The following is a 20,979-nucleotide window of genomic DNA, read 5'->3' on the forward strand; positions in this document are numbered from 1 at the left end:
CATTTGATACCAATATTATTCAAATCGGTTGTGTACTTTCTGAGATAATGAAGTTTCGTGATTTTCACATTCTGGTACTTTACAGACGAAGTTACAGTCCGATTACATTGAAATTCAATAGGGTGTTATGAGGCAGCTAGACCTTTCATTTGACACTAATTTCGTGGAAATCGGTTCAGCCATCTCTGAGAAAAGTGAGTGAGTTTGAGTAGTCTTCGGAATATGTTCCTTTTCATAGCTGGATTTCACATTTTTAAACATAACAGGCAGAGTAATAGTTCGATTGCAAAACAAATCAATAAGGTCTTATGGGGCAACAAGACCTTCCATTTGACACTGATTTTATGGAAATCGGTTCAGCCATCTCTGAGAAACATGAGTGAGATTGAACACTCTCCAGAACACGTTTCTTTGAATAACTTCTGAACCGCTCGTTCAATCTTCATGAAACTCAAAAGTTAAGGGTTTATTAAGTAGCTCGTTCATTTAAAACTAATTTTGTTCAAATCGGTTGAGTAGTTTCTGAGATAATGATGTTTCGTGATTTTCACATTTTTGAACATAACCTCTAAACTAAAAATCCGATTGCAATGAAATTCAATAGGGTTTTATGGGGCAACTAGACCTCTCATTTGCAATTAATTTCATGAAGATCGGTCCAGCCATCTCTGAGAAAATCGAGTGAGATTGGGAGAGCGTTACACACACACACACACACACACACACATACGCACACACACACATACAGAAAATGCTCAGCTCGTCAAACTAAGTCGATTGATTTAAGACATTCGACACTGTGGAGCACTTTTACACCTTTGGTTTTTCCAGTGATTGCCATACCTTTCTAGGAGAAAGGCAAAAAGTGAGCCAAGAGATTATTATCCTTAAGAAATCTTCTGGCACCGGCTAGAAATTGAACCTGTTGAATTGTGAGAGGATCCTGCTAGTCCCACAACAATCGACCTGGATCTTGGCTAAAAAATTCGAACCCAAGTCACCAGCGCGGTTCAATATAACATTATCTGGAAATATCTTATCATAAACCAAAAAGGCATGTAAGTAATGATAAGATTGCTTTGATGGTTATTCCGTTGTCATATAAACGGTTTTTATGTTCTGATCTCTTGTTTCCGTATTCATAATTCAAAATTTTGCATTAAGCTTGGCATGTACTTTTTATATGAGAGGACAATCAGTTTTTTTCATAAAATTTTCAAATCTAAATTAAATTATTTTATTATAATGCATCTTTTTCTTATCTCCCTGTTTAGGTCATCATCCGAATCGGTACTGTCTGGGCAACAATCCTGCTCAATCCGAACTATTTGAACGGAATGCCACCGATGACTGTAGCGCAAGGCAAAGCCGGGAACCAGTGTTTGTCCCAGAACCGTACCAGCTGCTATGCCTGGCTCTGTTTAATATATTCACGGCTTATCCCGACCGCATTGTAAACAATTTTGCATACAACTAGACCCGCAATTAGCTCTAATTAACCGATGTTTGATGACGGATCAGTCAGTGACTTGACTAAGACGCCACGACGATTAGTTCAAACGTGGTTGGCTCCAGAGAGACATTGTTGGCGGCGACCCGACCTCGTGTACCTGCAAAGTGGTAATTTTCAGCGCACGGCTATTATCAGCTGATTCCCGTTTACGTTCCCAGTGTATGTTACGTGATTTGCGTGCGAGCTAACGAAATACCCTTTCTGCAATACGTTAGGTCATTCGGGATTAGCGTATTGAATGAGCAGCAAGAGTGTAATAAATTGCAGCAGTGCATGTAGTGTATCGAAAAAAGCGATTTAAGTGTTTGGATTTACATGAAAACTAGAATTTTGTGATAATTGTAATGAAACTGGTGTTTATCACTCACGTGTCACTTTAAAAGCTTGCGAAGTGTCAAAAATTTAGGACACGATGTCCAACAGGTGGTCACTAACAGGTACTGGCGGCGGAAGTTCCGCTAGCAAAGAATGTGGTGATGAGTTTGAAATAACGGTTCTGCTGGATAAATCGGAAACTGCATCCTCGTCGTTGCCCGTACGAGTAGTTGCTGTGCGCCGTGATGGTGGTGATAGTGTCGGTGATTTAAAGGCCAAGATGGCCGGCGTTGATTACGATGACGTTTCGGACGGCGACGATGTTGGCACTAACTGCCGTGGCAGTGGATTCCATCGGCATCGTTCGGCTGATGATCGAGCTTCCGGTGATGACAGTGGCCGTGACAGCGACGATGTAGACCGGATTATGATACTTGACAAGTGGCCAGAGCGGTGTAAGCGAAATGGAAATGCAAAAGGTGAGCCAAGACAGGTTTATAATTTGTTTTCTTATGTTGACATTTAGATGTTACGAGCAAGTGATCCACAGCTACAATATTGTGTTTTTAATGTGAAAGTGCAGATAGTAAATAGATTATCTGCATTTGCGCGCCCCATTATTTATTTGTATATTATTTTTGGACATGTGACAGAAATTTAAAATGTCGGTAGTTAGCAGAGACAAGAATGGTATCATCGATTTACAAGCACTTAACTGTACGTATTAATAATTCCGGAATGTACGTATTGATAATTCCGAAATCTGTCTGAAATAAAACCTTGTAAATGTATGCTAAATACTTTTAGAAAATACTGAAAAGCAGAGTTAATTCCACTTGTGAATTAAACTCAAAATCAGGACAAATAATAAGGTAGGGATTTCCTCGGAACTCTGAATAAATGATTTGGAAAGGAAAAATCAATATAAACATACAAACACACCGTGTGAAATCCAATTTTTTTCGAAGATTCTGAAAAAAAAAACTGGTTTATCATTTGGACGTTTGTTGTTATAAAGTATGCTAGCTATTTTACAGAAGAACTTGCCATAATAATGGTGTAAAACAAACATGTCAAACGAGTACTTGCCACCATGATGTGTTTTTTTCTAAATGTTACCTTACCTTACCAAACAGTCCCAAGCCGTGGTGTGGCCTTTGCTGTACGTAAGAGTCGTCTCCATTCCACTCGGTCCATGGCTGCAGTTCGCCAGCTCTGCAGTCTGCGTAGGGTCCGCAGGTCGTCTTCCACCTGATCGATCCACCTTGCCCGCTGTGCACCTCTCCGTCTCGTCCCTGACGGATTGGTTTCAAGAACCATCTTTACCGGGCTGTCGTCTGACATCCTTACAACATGCCCAGCCCACCGCAACCGGCCTATCTTAGCGGTGTGGATGATAGATGGCTCCCCAAGCAGCTCCTGCAGTTCGTGGTTCATTCGCCTTCTCCACACTCCGTTTTCCATCTGCAGTCCACCGAAGATGGTACGCAACACCTTCCGCTCTAAGACCGCAAGGGCGCGTTGGTCCTCCACAAGCATAGTCCATGTCTCATGCCCGTAGAGGACTACCGGTCTGATCAGCGTCTTTTTTTTTTTTTTTTATTCTCGCTTATTTTCCGTCGGTCTATTTCCGCCACTGTTGTGGCCAATTACCGACGCCCAGGGAGGCGACTCCATACCCAGGTCCCTAACTCACGACCCGTTTATTAACGGACCGGCGCCAACGGCTTTACTTCCTCATGCGATGGAAGGCGTGATCCCAGAGATTTTTCGCCTCAGAAAATCTCCCGGTGTCGGCTAGGATTGAATCTAGACCAGTTGGGTTGGTTGTGAGTGGATCACGCCACCCCACAACCATCGACACCTATGTCGGCGGTGGGATTCGAACCCAGGCGTCGAGCGTGGTTGGCGGAGACGTTACCAACCACACTAGGCCCCCGCTCCTGATCAGCGTCTTGTAGATGGTTAACTTGGTGCGGCGACGAATTCTACTCGATCGGAGCGTCCTCCGGAGACCAAAGTATGCACGATTTCCTGCCATAATGCGCCGTTGAATTTCTCTGCTGGTATCGTTGTCGGCAGTTACCAGTGAGCCCAGATACACGAACTCATCAACCACCTCGATTTCATCACCACCAATTTGAACACGAGGTGAGAGGTTAGCACTGTCCTCTCGTGAACCCCTTCCTTTCATGTACTTCGTCTTCGATGCATTGATGACCAGTCCAATCCGTTTGGCTTCAGCCTTTAGTCCGATATACGTATCCGCCATCTTCACAAAGGTCCGAGCCACAATGTCAATATCGTCGGCGAAACCAAACAGTTGAGCCGACTTTTGGAATATCGTGCCACTCGTGTTAATCCCCGCTCTTCTAATGACACCTTCCAGGGCAATGTTAAACAGTAGGCACGAGAGACCATCACTTTGCCTTAGACCTTTTCGGGTTTCGAAGGGGCTCGAGAGTGCCCCCAAAACTCGAACTACACACATCACTCGATCCATCGTCGCTTTGACCAACCGCGTCAGTTTGTCCGGAAATCCGAAGTCGTTTTCTAAATGTATTCTTACATTTTTCATAGAAATGAGAGTCACGCACGTTGTGTGCGAAGATTTTCAATAATATTTATCAACAGAAATAGAATTAAGTGGACAGAAATAAAACAAAATAGCAGCACCAAACGAATGACAGTGTGCATCTTCTCGTTGCGCGAATGTTACTTGACCATTTGTTTTGTGTGCGAGAGCCGACGGTCGTTCTACATTTACGAGCGAAAGTCTACTGCGACGAATACTACCGAAGCGAATCGAATGAAAGTGTCGACCGTTTACAAGCCTTGTTTTAAATCTCGCCGTTTTTATAGATACATTTCATTATTGACCAGGGATTTGGTTGACCTGTTTTATTCACAACCTTCTATGTGATTAATATTAATAGTGTAATTTATTAAATTTTGTTGCACTCCTGTTCATAAATGACCTCTATTATTATATGCAGCTGGATATTCTTTTCCTATTTAACAGTGCAATGTTATCGACTGTTACTATTCGACAACGTCAGTTACCATTAGAAAAGATTTATTTCAATTAATTATTCAATTGCATGCTGCGATTGGTTAAGTAATATTGCCATACGAATCGACTAGATGGTGCTTGACGTTTTTATTATGAACAGATCCAATTAGCCTGCTTTCACTATTGTTGAGAGTTTTACCGCTGCGACTGTTTCTATCACACCATAGAAATTGTGACAGAAGTGAAAGCGAAACTAGGAAGCGTAACTATCCTTCGGATTATTTCGAGCACTTCAATCAAAAAAACGGATAGGTAAATCATGTTTATATCATTTGCAATGTTAACGGTTACTCACAGATTCACTGTTGACATTATAACTTAGAGACGAATCATAAGAATTTAATAAATTTGAATTGAATTTATTTAAAATTCCATGTGAGCTTATTTTTTACTGTCCCCAATTTACGACTCTTTTTGTACCGTCAGAACTACTTGAATGTTTGTTCAAAACTGCTTATTTGAAAATTGTTTAAAGGAAATTCCCAGGCAATATTCTATTGAATATTGTAAAACGCAAATTCACTTGAAAATGAGTAGGTATTTATGAGTAGGTATTTATTTGATTAACTCAAGTATCTACCTTAACTTTTGAAGATAAGTGTAGCATAAACTTTTAGTGACAAACTAAAACACAAATAAATGTTAAATCTTTTGTTTCTAACAAGTCAAGTCAAGTGCTTTTACGCCAAAACTATTGGCTGAAAAAACTCACATTGATTAAATCTTGTGGTGCAAACTATCAAACATAACAATAGTTGTTTTCTATACGAAGTTACATCTTTTATCGTTCACCTTCGCTCTTTGAAAAATCACATATATCGAAACGTTATCGAGCTGGACTGGAAGGCAAACAACATTGAATTGAGTTGGGGCTGCGAAAAAATATGTACATATTGAATCACTTTTATGTGGAGATTATGCTAACTCGTTGTGCATTATTCGCATATCATCAAGAAGACGAAATCAACGCTAGAGGGTGGTTTGTCTCAGTGCAGTTTTTATGTAGCAGGTACCAGTCAACCGGTCTCAGTTCCCTCTTTGCCTCTACCTAGAAGGAAACTGAAAAATCTATCAGGGGTAAAAATGTTTAACTGAAGAATAAATTTGAACACGCTGTCTGATGGAAATTCGCCTGCCGTGCCATGCTCTGATATGCCCGAGATTACATTCAATTCGTTATGTTACAATTCCAGGAAAAATCACCTCGGAATTCAACAGAAGCGCGACACCAGCCGCGATTAGATAACCTTTACTGGTACCAGGATGGTAGGGCGATCGGCGCTTCCCGCGTCGCAATTCTTAAGCACTTTTGCAACGCTGATTTACCGCACACCCATTCGCCGAATGATACGGTGACATGTACAAGCGTACATATATACTAGTGGATCACAACCACCAGTGATCAGCTGATTATTTTCTGTAATAGAATAAACACCCTTAACGTAGTTCTATTAGAAGATTGGACTCCGCCCCGCTAGTATTTCCGTACACCCATCACATTCATTATTCGTCATAACATACAGCAAATTATGCGTAATATGACACTTACGAGTTGAGCTAACAACAAGGCTAACGTCAGTGTGGAAACAAGCCGACAGTAAATTAGGGATTATTTTTGCTTTACATAAAACTTAGCTTTACATTTAAATTTCTATCCATATGGTAGTGGAAAGTAGTTATCTTTGTCTTAACTAGCTTGTTGTTTTGATTAATTTACTGTTGATCGATTGGTATGATAGCACACGAACGATTCAAAACCTGTTTGGAATATGTTAATTGATAGTTAAGTATCAGGAATGCTACTTGCAACTTTTACTACTAAACGAGCGCGTTGCACAACACAGCGCTGAATGTATCGTATTCTCGCATCGCTTAAGCTTTTTGCAACGCGACAAAACAATGAATGGTGTGTTGCAATACCCCTAGACAATTCAAACCACCCCGTTTCCTTCCCCTCTCAGATTGGTAGCTTCGATGGGTGGTAAACGAGTATCACTGACCTTCCGTCCAACTCAGTCCATTTTTTTTTCGTTACGTCCATAAATCAACTGATATTGTTTTGGTTCCGTCTCCCTCTCTCTCTCTCTCTCTCCTGTACCGCGTGTTGGCGAAAACTACATGCAAGCGAAATCGGTTCAATTTGTTCGTTATATTCGTTACAATGTTATTTCTCTCACCTCTCGTGTTACCGCTTGCTCGTGAAAACTCGTGGAGCTCTCGCGAAAGTTTTGCGCTGCATACCGAACAGTGCTGCGAGATTTATGGACGACAACGCCAACGGTACAAGGCAAGCAGATATATGTATGTTCAGATGCCCAACTTGGTAAAAAAGTAACCAACAAAGCTACTTTTAAGAACCTGTATAACATTTTTGATCTGTTTTACAATGCGTGTATGTCAGAATTTTATCGCTAAAATAGAGAAGAACCAGAATTTTTAATGCATTATTTTTAAAAGTATAAATTTCTGTATTTGTACGTATATTTAATTGATAAGACGAAACTTGTTAAAGCGATGTCTTTCAATGCCAATGGTAAATAGCCCTAGAAATGGTATGAATTAGTGACGTGGGATTAAGCACGGTTACAAAGTCTACAGACAGAATCAATTCGTTTGCTCAGTGACTTATGTGTTTTTATTTTCAGCCTTCCCTTAAGGGTTTTTTTTCCCTGTCGGGGACATATTACCACTGCGACCAGTAATTAGATCTATTGTGGTGTGTCCTCTTTTGCTGTATACCTTTTTGAAAGATATTGACCACTACATTTTTTAGTGGACAACATCTTAAATTAAGGCATTATCCCAACCTGGTATTATTTGCTTATAAACTCTAAAACTGTTTGAGGAGAACTAGACCATATTTCTGAAGGCTCTATGAGCCCTTTCCCAAGAAACTGGTGCCTCCTGTGAAATATTGCCACGCACTCACACAGCAGATGTTGAGAGCTTTCACTCTCTATACTACAAAACCTACAGCTATCATCGTCTAGTTTCCCTATTTTTTTTGAGATGATACTTTTTTTTTTTTTTTTAAGGGGGGATTTGTTAGTAGCTTAAGTATTTATGATAAATATTAGTAAATAATGAGTATGTGTGTCCAATCACAAATGGTGACTTCTCAACACTGTTAGAAATTTGTAATTTTAATTGTTAGGATTTGTTTGCTTTCGCAATTAGGACTTATCATTCGTAGGGATTTAAACCTACTTGTCAGAAAAGGGGAAGTAAACTTACAACTAACTTATTTGCTAACTTATTGGCTATAAAGAGAGCTTATCGTAGCAATTGAGGATTGCAACGATTTTTGTCGAAAATTGTTAATAATTTTATTTGACATAGCTTCTAATGGTTCAACACCAGTAAGTCTATGTAATTCGAGTGTAGGAGGACGCTTCAAAATCATTTTCAGAATTTTATTCTGAATCCTTTGAAGCGTTTTCTTCCTTGTTGAACAGCAACTTGACCAGATCGGTACAGCATAAAGCATTGCTGGTCTAAAAATTTGTTTGTAAATCAAAAGTTTGTTCTTTAAACCAAGTTTAGAATTCCTGTTAATGAGAGGATATAAACATCTCGTATATTTGATGCACTTGGCTTGTATACTCTCAATGTGCTCTTTGAAAATAAGTTTTTTATCATAAATTAGTCCCAAGTACTTAACCTTGTCGGACCAACTTAAAATAACCCCATTCATCTTGACAACGTGATTATTGTTTGGCTTGAGGAAAGAAGCCCTAGGCTTATGCGGAAAAATTATCATTTGAGTTTTAGAAGCATTGGGAGAGATTTTCCACTTTTGCAAGTAGGAAGAAAAAATATCTAAACTTTTCTGCAATCGACTGCATATGACACGAAGACTTTTTCCTTTTACGGAAATGCTTGTGTCATCGCAGAACAATGACTTTGTGCATCCTGGAGGCAAATCAGGAAGATCTGAAGTGAATATGTTGTACAGGACTGGACCCAAGACTGAACCTTGAGGTACACCTGCTCTGACAGGAAATCTATCAGATTTTGAATTCTGATAGACAACCTGCAGAGTTCGATCAGTAAGATAATTTTTTAAAATTTTGATTAGGAAAATTGGAAAATTAAAAGTTTGCAATTTCGCAATCAAACCTTTATGCCAAACACTGTCGAATGCTTTTTCTATGTCTAAAAGAGCAGCTCCAGTGGAATAACCTTCAGATTTGTTAGCTCGTATCATATTAGTAACTCTGAGCAATTGATGAGTTGTGGAATGCCCATGGCGAAATCCAAACTGTTCATTTGCAAAAATTGAATTTTCGTTGATGTGTGACATCATTCTGTTAAGAATAATTCTCTCAAACAGTTTACTTATTGAAGAAAGCAAACTGATTGGTCGATAACTTGAAACTTCAGCTGTCCGGTTTTAAAATTGGAGTAATTTTTGCATTTTTCCATAATTTGGGAAAATATGCAATTTTGAAGCAGCAATTGAAAATTTTCACTAAAAATTCCATTGTGCTCTCAGGGAGATGTTTGATTAGTATATTAAAGATTCCATCGTCACCAGGTGCTTTCATATTTTTGAAACTTTTAATAATTGATTTAATCTCATTCAAGTTAGTTTCAATTATTTCTGCAGGTAAAAAATTCTGGGAAGAAATTAAATCAAATTGACGTGTGACTTCATTTTCAATTGGACTCACAAAATTCAAGTTTGAGTTATGAACACTCTCAAACTGCTGAGCAAGTCTTTGAGCCTTTTGTTCATTGGATACAAGAAAACGTTCACCATCTTTTAAAACTGGAATAGGCTTTGAAGGTTTCTTAAGAATCTTCGACAGCTTCCAAAAAGGTTTTGAATATGGTTTCAATTTTTCAACTTTAGTCTCAAAATTTTGATTTCTCAGAAGAGTAAATCTATGTTTAATCTATTTCTGTAAATCTTTATAAATAGTTTTAAAAACAGGGTCACGAGAACGTTGATATTGACGTCTGCGGACATTTTTCAAACGAATTAGAAGTTGAAGATTTTCGTCAATTATTGGAGAATCAAATTTCATTTGAGCCTTTGGAACAGAATAATTCCTGGCATCAACAATCGCACATTTTAATGCTTCCAAAGCGGAATCAATATTCACTTCGTTTTGCAAATCAAGCTCATTATTGAAATTTCTCTCAATATGAGGTTTGTATCTTTCCCAATTAGCCTTGTTATAATTAAAAACAGAGCTCATAGGGTTTAGCACTGATTCATGTGATAAAGAAAAAGTTATTGGAAGATGGTCAGAATCAAAGTCAGCATGTGTGAATAAATCACTACATACATAACTTTGATCTGTAGGCACCAAATCAATTGTTGAAGGGTTTCTTACAGAAGAAAAGCATGTAGGACTATTCGGAGACAAAATAGAATAGTATCCTGAAGAACAATCATTGAATAAAATTTTGCTATTGGAATTACTTTGAGAATTATTCCATGAACGATGTTTAGCGTTAAAATCGCCGATTATAAAAAATTTCGAACGATTTCTGGTGAGTTTTTGTAAATCACCTTTAAAATAATTTTTGTGCTCGCGTGTGCATTGAAATGGTAAATATGCTGCGGCAATAAATAAAATCCCAAGTTCAGTTTGAACTTCAATTCCCAAAGTTTCAATAACTTTCGTCTCAAGATGGGGAAGAGCACGATGTTTGATTCGGCGATGAATAACAATTGCAACTCCACCGCCGGAACCACGTAATTGGGATCATATTTTAATTTTATGTTAGGTTTCAAAAATGTTTCAGTAATAATTGCAATATGCACATTATTTACTGTTAAAAAATTAAAAAGCTCATTCTCATTGGCCTTCAATGAGCGAGCATTCCAATTTAATATTTTTTTTTCTTCATCTATAGTTTATTTGACACGGCACAAATACAATTCAATGTTTAACGGCGCCAATTATATCTGGTAGCTTACTTTCTAAAGTATCTTAATAACTAAAAGCAAATTTTTTATCCTCGCTGCCGACTACGAGCTGAAACTAAATCTAACTTAAAGCTAGAATATTTTGCATTAAAAGCACAGGTTTGCTGTTTGATGGTTTTCATTGCCATAGGTAAGCAGCATATTTTTAATATTTTAATTGTTTTATTTAAAATCATTGCTAAATTTTAAATAAGAAACAATTTTAATAGTAAAATGTGTGCCTATTTGAATGGCTTCAAACATTGATTTTGCCTGCAACATGGCGTTCATAAGATCTAACATTGCCTGTTGCAAAAAAGAAAGTTTACCTGCCGTAATAGGCCCCAGGCAGTTGACATTAGAAAAAATATTTTCGGCAGTAATATTAGCTGGAGTAATAGGTGTACAATTATTTTCTAACGTGTTTTGCTTATCCATATTGACGGTCATTTTCGAACTACCAACATTAGGCGGTAGAATGTTCTAACTACCTGTAGCCTGTGCATATGTTAAACGGGTATGCAAAGGAGTAGGTAAACTATGCGTCACTGGTACGCTTGGAGAATTTTGTTTTGAAGTTTGTTTTGAATTTTGTTCACCTTGCCTTGCCTTAACAATTGCTAAACGGGCTGGGCATTGATAAAAATTCGACATATGGTTGCCGTTCACAGGACATGTGTCCATTTTGTGAGAAGAGTCTCCACAAATGAGGCATTTTTGGTCCATGTTACAAAACTTTGAACCATGGCCATAACGTTGGCAAACACGGCATTGGGTGATATGCTTTTCACCTCCGCCAAACTTTCGATATAATTCCCACTTTACACGCACGTTATATAAAGCATGTGCTTTTTCAAAAAAAAATAAATTATTAACCTCACTGCGGTTAAAATGAATTAAATAATTCACAAGGGAAATTCCAGTTCGCTGACTGTTTTCGCCTCGTGATTTTTGTTTCATCAGAATTACTTGGGTAGGGGCTATACCAAGTAATCTGTCAAAGTAATTTTGATCTCATCAACGGTTTGATCGTTGGTGAGACCTTTCAATACGACCTTGAACGGCTTGGCGCTCTTTGTATCATATGTAGAAAAATTATACATCTTTTCAGTTAAATACTGAATAAGACGATTCCAATCTTTCAATGTTTGGGCCAGTAAACGGCATTCGCCTCTTCGGCCAATTTGATAAGTAACTTTGACGTCGGAGAGAAACGTAGAAAGTTCTCTTTTAAAAATATTAAATTCAGAAGCAATAGTTACCACAATAGGTGGAACTTTCTCCTTTTTTACAGAAATTTCACTTTGAATAGTTTTACTTTCGTAATAGATAGATTTGATTTGATGAACCGCTTGGCTTGCCGAGCTGTCGAGGTGCCATTTTAGTTCAGCAGCACTTGCTCTCTTTCCCATTCCTTCAGTGCCATATTGAGAGAACTGTTGGAAACACCACATAACGGTTCAGGGCCAATAAATTAAATCGCTGACCCGAGTCTGGCTAACTCGTCTGCTTTTTCATTTCCTTCAACACTGCTATACCCCGAAACCCAGTAGAGATTTACCTTATTGCATTTAGCAATAAGGGTATATAACCCCTTACCCCTTTTTTACTGCATTAACTTAAAGTATAACATCCTAAGAACATTTTGACATATTTACATAAAGATCTGAACGATAGGGAGAACGTAAGAGCGCCTCACCACGACTGCATAATCTAAACTTGAAACTTTATACGTGTTTGTCTCGGAATGGTGTTTCTCAAAAAAAGACTTTGCCGTGTTTACAATTGCGGTAAAACTACTGAACCGATTTTCTTCATCTTTTTTTTAAATGTTCGTTATTAAATTTCCCGGTTTTTGAACAATCGATTTTTGATACACGTGGCTTAACTTTGCCGAAAAAAACATTTTTATAGCAATTTTCAGCGCTCAAAACAGGTTTTTTTCGGGAAAAACGTTCCAGTTTGCACTAAAAATACTTATAAAAACGATCGGCACACTTCTAAACTAATGATTCAATATGAGTTTTTCGATTTCAGTTAATCTGCTGCGTCGCTATCGTAAACACCGCAAACCTCTACTAGAAAAAAAGCGTTTCGTGGAAACGGCCATTACTTCCCAAATAATTAGTATTTCTTATAAAAAACGTGTTTTGTTAACGTTGAATAACTGAACTCTCAGAAAATTACTACTTCTGTGCGATAAAAAAGGTGCTACACGCTTAAAAGAATTCCAAACTTCGCTCATTTTTTTCGTGCAAAAAGGTATATAACCCAGGGTTGATATTTGTTGACACCCTTGAGTGAAAGTGAAAAAAGCATCCATAAACGTTATTTTTTTACAATCCTTTCAGAGTTCTCCCTTCCCGCTTTTTGCATGGAAGTGAACTGTCAAAACACCTCATTATATTGCGATGGAAGCAAGATAAAAAAATCAGTTTATCAGAAGATTGACAAGGCATCGGTCAGTGTTAGTGAAAACGTGTTTCAGTGAGGTTCATTTTGGTTGAGTGGACTGTTTGTTTTTCTTTTTCGCTTTGAAGTGAAGATCATTTGGTTGGATTTGTCGCCAAATTTTATTCCGTAACCGTGAACGATGCGCGCGATCTATTTCATCTGAGTATAACAGCACGTTACTAGGACGAAAATCTAGTGTATCTGAAAGAGTGCAGCGATCATTGGAAGTGAAAATTAAAAACGATTGGCTGTAGTTTTCGAAGAATTTTGCTGGGGAAAATGACTTTTATCAGCACTGATATAACCCCTTAAACACTTTGAGATATTGTCCCTGTAGTGTTTTTTTGTTCAAACAACATTTATTTGACACGGCTTAGGCGTATTGCTGTTGTTGAATAAGCCTAAGAATTTCTCCTAATGCGTTGTTAAAATTTTGGCTTTCGAAACGCTAACCCGCTAATTCGATTATTTTGTAGAGAAGCGACAAAAAACTTTTTACAAAAACTGTGAGTTGTTGATGGCCATGGTGTACATAAATTGCTTCGAAAGATAAACATATTTTACGGCGAAAGTTACTTTTGGAACGTATGTTTCATTAAAACAACGTTAAATTGATCTAATTGTCTAGACCTCCTCTCCTTCCGACACATGAGCGAGTCAGTCTTTTCTCTTAGGAATGGGACGTACAAGCCACAGCAGCATTCTTAACAAGCTTAAGGCGGTTTAGATTAAATTTTTTAACACAGTAAAAACTTCTGTAAACTGCAGTGCGCTTGAAATTGTGGTAACTTCGGTACTATTCTTTCAATTCAGATAATAATTGAGTATTTATAGAAACATTCCTAATGTACAATTAAGTCTTTTTCATGTGCTTTTTCGTACACGGGTTTTACGCGAATTTCGGAATTAAGGTGAAACCTCATTGAATTCAAAAATGACCGACTTCGAGTCACCACTTCGAATTTTTAAAAGCACAAGACTCGGAAATACTCATTGCGTTCCCTAGGAAAATTCTATTTTATGTTTGCCTCACCACAGCAACAATAAAATAGCATTTTCACAGGGAACGCATTAACTATTTCCGTATCTAGTGCTTTCGAAAATTCGAAGTGGCGACATTTTTCAATTTTTGGATTCAATGAGAATTCACCTTAACGCGGTTTTTTATGAGCGGATTTTTCTGAAAAGCCGTTTTTTACGTGATCTGTTTATATTGGTTTTACCTTTGTTATACTAAACAAAGGTTATAAAATCGGTCGAAAAACGCAAAATAGATTCGAAGACCAGAGGGCCGAGTGCTTTATACCATTCGACTCAGTTCGACGAACTGAGCAATGTCTGTTCGCGCGCGCGTGTGTGTGTGTGTGTGTGTGTGTGTGTGTGTGTGTGTGTGTGTATGTATGTTGTCTGTATGTATGTGACGCAAAATACTACCGCACCTTTCTTATAGAGCGCAATATCCGATTTCGATGATTTTATATGCAAATGAAAGCTACTGTGCTCCCCCAGAAAGCTACCGAGTGGATTTTTGATTATTGGCTTAGATTTTGAGATATTGATCAAAGAGTATTTTTTTACATAAGAGTATTTTTTTACAACATAAAATAAATCTGTTGAGGGCCAAGTGCCGTATATCAATCGACTCAGTTCGTCTGAATGAACATTACCTGTATACATGTGTATGTGTGTATGTACGTTAGTATTTGTAAATATGCTGTTTACATGTGTAGTATATCAAAATCAAACAAAAAAATTAAAACATATCATACCTTTCACAGAATGCATTATTCGATTCAAGTGTTAACAAGTGCACAAGGAAGCTCCAAACCATTTTGAAAGTCATACTGAGCGAGTTTTTATTGGTTGCTTGAATTTCAGAATATTTACGAAAGAATTTTTAAACATAGAGTATTTTACTTTTTGGATCATTTCTCTCTCTATCCTTTTTTTATATCACTATCTCTCTTTCTCTCGCTCTCTTTTTGCCTTTCTCCTAGAAAGGTATAGCAATCACTGAAAAAACTAAAGGTGTAAAAGTGCTCCAAAGGGCCGAATGTCGTATATCACTCGACTCAGTTCGACGAGCTAAGCATTTTCTGTATGTGTGTGTGTAACGCTCTCCCAATCTCACTCGATTTTCTCAGAGATGGCTGGACCGATTTCAATGAAATAATTGCAAATGAAAGGTCTATTTGCCCCATAAGACCCTATTCAATTTTATTGTAATCGGATTTCTAGTTTAGAGGTTATTGACCCTATTGATTTGTTTTGCAATCGGACTATTACTTTGACTATTATGTTAAAAAATGTGAAATCCAGCTATGAAAAGAAAAATATTCACAAGACTACCTAAACTCACTCACTTTTCTCAAAGATGGCTGAACCGATTTTCACTTAATTAGTGTCAAATGAGAGGCCCAGCTGCCTCATAACACCCTATTGAATTTAACTGTAATCGGACTGTTACTTCGTCTGCAATGTATCGAAATGTGAAAATCACGAAACTTCATTATCTCAGAGAGTACACAACCGATTTGAACAATATTGATATCAGATGAACGGGCTAGTTAAGGGTTAACTGATGAGTTATGTTTCAACAAGTGGTTTCATTAATCGGCTGCTCTATACGTTCCCATTTCATTTGATTATAATCGAACTTAAGCAATCGTTATGTATTCAATTGTTAAAACAACGAGAGTCTATTATCTCAAAGATTACACGACTTATTTAACATAACTAGTGTCATACGAACGAGTTATCTCTTAAACTTACGAATAACTAACTTCATAACAACTTGATGTGGTTCAAAAGTTATGGAACGAAAAGAAATTCAAACACTATTTAAAACTATACCTGCTTCGATCAATATATGTGGCCTCAACATTATTTAAATGTGGTTTCGTACTATTTGAACGTTCCCGGTATCGCTCGTGATGCAATTGTTCGAAATTAAAAGTCATTTCTTTTATTTCGCTATTTCTTAAGCACTAACATTACGTCAGATTTCATATTTTATTCTTTAATTACAACATCAATATTTTAGAACCCAAAGAGTGAATATACTTTTATTCGATTGAAGCGTCCATGTAAATCTTATTTTACAAATAATAAGTTTGAATGAGAAAGGCTGGGTCTGACCACTAGGTGGATTACTTTAGGTTTTTTTTCAACTACTATTTATCTCTCAGAACAAACTAAGAGTAAAGACTTTTGTGCATAATTTTCATACTATGGTTGTTCGTTCTAACTGGTGTAAAAAAATGAACCTTTCATTTTTAATAGTTTTTTTACTAACAATATTCAATGGATTTCAGAGGAAACTGCAATGCTCCGGTTCTCGTTTACTTGATACACTTCACTTTTGTATAATATAAATATTGTTTTCTAAATTTATTTTAAATTTATTTTAAGGTCAGTGTAAACAGAGTATCCATGTTATCCCGATTCTCGTTTTGACAGCAAGTTTTATAAAGTTCTGAAAGTGTTTCAGATGTTACCATACAGCCTAGGTCTCCAACAAGAGTTACGTTCCCGAGTACACTTTAAACAGTCAAAATCCTTAAGTCTTGCGAAAAACTTTAATTTTGAAAAAGTGCATTTGAAATAGAATTAATTTAAGAATTCTTAACAGCATCTGATGTGTACTGGGAATTGACATTTCAACAGCAGTTATAAATATTTCAATAAAATCTTTTAGCACTTGATCCTCATAGATTTTATCAAAATTTTTGTTGATTTCTTGAAATAAACACACGTATGATTCAAGCATTTTTTCTATGGTAACAAAGCATTCAATGCGCTGTAAAATTCTAAACTATAATTTCTTGAGAGCAAGTTTGTAGGACTTTGCTGCAATTCGTAGGAAATCTTCGATGCTAATCCATAATCTATAATCATTGTGTTCTTTTCTGGGTTTTGCGATTTTTGAAAACGAAGCCGTTGTGGTATTGAAAATGTATGTGAGAACCTCATCGAGGTTTGATTCAGTGATGTTATTTGGTTCACCCTCTGTAAAACTATCTCTTGAATATAATTTTAAACGATTTATGGTTTACTGGCATTACAAATTTATATGTAGTAAAAGTTAGTATAAATTTATATGTAGTCATAGTTAGTATAACGAAGGTTTCTGCACTGCTAGATGGATTAATTTAGGTTTTGTGTTCAAATCGCCTATTTAGAATGTCCGATAAGGGTTCTTAATCCAATTACTGAATATTCACTTACGTGGCCCAACTTTTTTATATAATTTTCCTTGATATTCAGCTGATTCTCCCAGATGGTATCGAGGTACGATGCTGGTCCAACAAGCCAGTCTTCGTAGGTTCGAGTCTCGGCTCGGGAAAGACTGTTAGTGTCAACAGGATCGTAGCGCTAGCCCCGCAATTGACCTGTACACTAAACAGTCGGCTGCGAAGGCTGTGTATAAATAAACAGAAGGTCAGGCTCCGAATCGAAATGTAGCACCAAGGCTTTGCTTTTTTATTCAGCTCGATTCGCAGGTGGAAATAACACTACTAATGATTCTTTTCCGAAGGAATTTAGCAGAAGTGATTAAATACCTTTAGCAAATAAAGTATTTTTTACGCGGTTTTATGATGAATGAACACCGTTTTGTGAATTTTGAACCTTTTATTGTAAATAGCACTCAAAAGTAATTATTTTCGTTTGTTTTTATGAGCAACAAATATAGCTATATGCCAATCTGCGTATTAATAAGTTAGCAATTAGCGATTGGCGAAAGTTCCGCTAATATGGGTTTAGCGCTCAGAGCAAGCGCACCGGTGGGTTGCCATTTGAGTTGCTATTCTCACAACGCTGGCCGTTGCTATTTTAGATAGTAACCGATTTTCGCACCGGTCGTTGCTATTGCGGATTACCAATTCCACTAATTTTTTTCACGCCAGCAGTTGCCAATTGTTGAAGACCGTCACTAGCTGGCGTTGGCAAAATGTTTGTGTCGTATTACCCAGATATTCTGCGGAACTAATAATAACTAACTTAATTGTCCGTCAATCGTTTCCGAAATTATCTGTGTTTTATCTGCTTCATAAAATGTTCCTTTCATTTCACGCAACTTTGTTTTGAGTTTGTTTCCGTTTTCCCAAATTATCGATAGCAGAATTCTGTTGCAGGTTTCTTCGTTTGTGCGTGCGTTTTTCATCCTTATATGTTTAATAAAAATAATTCCGTAAGACCGAGGCAAGTCCAGCAACGTTGCCTCCAATGACTATTCTACTCAAATCTGGCGAACTGTTATAATATGTATTTTGTACTGTCTCGGTTCTTACAGTTTGCTATTAATATTTGCAAATGTGAAAATTCGGAATGAAAACTTGAAAATTATTCTTTAGTAGTTATTTGGTTGATTCAAGTGATGAAGGAAATGGTTTCGGGGAGCAAATGATTTTATACGCGAATATGGAAAGGTTTTTTTGGAAAGATTTGGGGTTGCTCTCAGCCTGAAAAAACGGCCAAATAATGACCGACATGCCTAGGAAGCTGCCATCCAGTGTTTTAACAATGTTTTTTTTTCCTGAAACACCGGTTTATACCGACCATTTCCGACGCCGCTTTCGATTGCGTCGTCGGTTGTTTTTGGAGACTGAAACAGTGGTAGAGGAGATCAATGAACGCAACGGAGAACTTGGGACTAACATGCCTTCAAAAATGTAAGCAGCAATAGTCGGTAATACTTTCGAGCAGTTTCACTCAAACCTTCCAGGTTTATTAAAATAATGATATGGTTGGCCAATCATGTAAGGACTTCGGCTTTCTTCGTGTAGGTTAGAGTGCCAACCAAAATGGTCATCTCGAAATTAAAAAAAAAAAACTATACAAAATATCATTTTCATGTCTTTGCAAACAAATGCACCGACAAAAAACCTGTGCAAAATTGCAGCTTAATCATAATTAAAATGGAGTGGCTAATTGGTTCACGCTGACACTTGTGTCCTACGATGTGTTTAACCAAGGGAGGCAAAGCGCTTTGTCTTCCGGGGCCGACCAACTATGGCCGCATTCGAAACACTCATTATTTTCGTAATATAATTACAAACATTCACTGTCGAGCACAACAAAAAAAAAAACAATTTGACATTCCATCAAATAGCAACGGTTCGGCTCGTTGCTATCGCGTTGCCAAATTCAATAACTTGCTAGTACGCGAGGTGAGAATTGTTATTTCCCAAACCAAAATAACAACGCCCGGTGCGGTTACCGTGTTATGGTGGGAGTTGCCAAACTAGCTGTGCAGAAATCAAAATGGCGAAGCTGTTGTTTGATTCAGTGTCAGAGCGTAAAACCGAATTCCTCGATGGCTTGCCAATTTTCGGAAAATTTTATTAATATTGAGTTTTGAGCTCACACAGCTCCAGTTCAAAGGTAGGGGAGTTACCTGAACATAAACAGCTGGAGCGGACAGTGACTATAGCCGGTGAAAGTAGTAATATTTATCAGTTTCATTCAGGTCGACCTCCGCTACTATTTACCAGTTGTTATGTCGTTTTATGCCTTCACGAATTGACGAATTTGCATACCCGAGCGATTTATTACGCAACATATTTCGTTAATTTCTTAAAACCATTTCCTTCCTCTTGAAAATTTGAGGAACAATTGAAAATTGTATGTTGCATAAAACGTGATAGCTATCAGATACTCAAATGATTTTCATTTTACCAGTAGATGAATTCTATGTGAAACTCACATGAAATGCATACGTCTACTGAATAAGATTCAATGGATAATTCATCTAACCAGGTCATGATGAACTCAAATGACAATCACGAAGAATCTACTTGAAAATTTTAGTGGAAAATAATCACAACTTTTCCGGTAACTATAACGTGAAAAATATTTTGAGTGTGGATGGGCTTGTGGCATGATTGTTTGGCTTAAGTTCATCCAGTTTTTTTTAAGTTCGACTGGTGCACACTGAGAAACATTGAGCCCAACTTCCAACTAATTATAAGCCGCTGAGCTGGCAACCAGAAATATAGCATATCTCATGGAAAATTTATTAATAAATCGATTGGTGATAGCGTCATTCTGTGCAGAGCACGGAAAATGGTCTGTATTTACAGAAATACGTAAATACAGGGTGAAAAGGGCTCATTACTTGTTATAATTTTCTTGTAGTCCTACTTCATCAATTAGTGGTGTATTAATTAGTTGCGAGTTTTCTATTCAGTTTGTTAAGACAAAAAGCTTATTTGAGTAACTTCAAACAAAATATTATTACAACATTTGTAGCACCAATAAAAAAAAATTGAATTGTACTCAATTGTAATAGTCCCTTATGAAACATTATGATTTTTCTAATGATCGGCGCGGAAAATTTAAAAACAATCATGCGACACCTTTTCTATTTTAGTTTGAAGGAGGTGCCTTGTTTAAGGTTCATCGGCTAAGAGTTAGTATTACACTTTGAGTTGAAATACGTTGAATGGTCAAACCCAGACGAAATAGCACACACTTTTATTGTCAAAAAATCATCAACAGGTCAACACTATTCCGTTACTTTATAAATGTGTGACTGTCACATCGGCAATTTGCTTGCAGGCCAGCAACACTGTGTACCGACTTTAGAACATTTTCCACGTGAGAACGCTGATCCCTTCGTCTAAGAACGCGCTCTCTTCTACTCTCAATGTTTTCTTTCGAGATAATCCAGACGGTGGGGTTGAATATTTGGATGCTGCGGTG

The 20,979-nt window shown here is 37.3% G+C and overlaps 1 protein-coding gene across 4 annotated transcripts in view; it reads left to right on the forward strand.

Moving 5' to 3' along the window:
- The window catches only part of LOC129727749 (organic cation transporter protein), a 110,312-nt gene that overhangs the window by 38,086 nt on the left and 51,247 nt on the right, over positions 1-20,979 (forward strand). For 3 of the 4 annotated variants that reach the window (XM_055685880.1, XM_055685879.1, XM_055685881.1), the window contains exon 2: positions 1,275-2,307. In XM_055685880.1, the coding sequence (XP_055541855.1) occupies positions 1,926-2,307 (382 nt within the window). In that variant the 5' untranslated portion in view covers positions 1,275-1,925. Of the gene's footprint in view, positions 1-1,274; positions 2,308-20,979 lie in introns of those variants that run through there. The other variant, XM_055685884.1, reaches the window with a different exon arrangement.

Source organism: Wyeomyia smithii, chromosome 3 (assembly GCF_029784165.1).
Source record: "Wyeomyia smithii strain HCP4-BCI-WySm-NY-G18 chromosome 3, ASM2978416v1, whole genome shotgun sequence".
Taxonomy (NCBI): Eukaryota; Metazoa; Arthropoda; class Insecta; order Diptera; family Culicidae; genus Wyeomyia; species Wyeomyia smithii.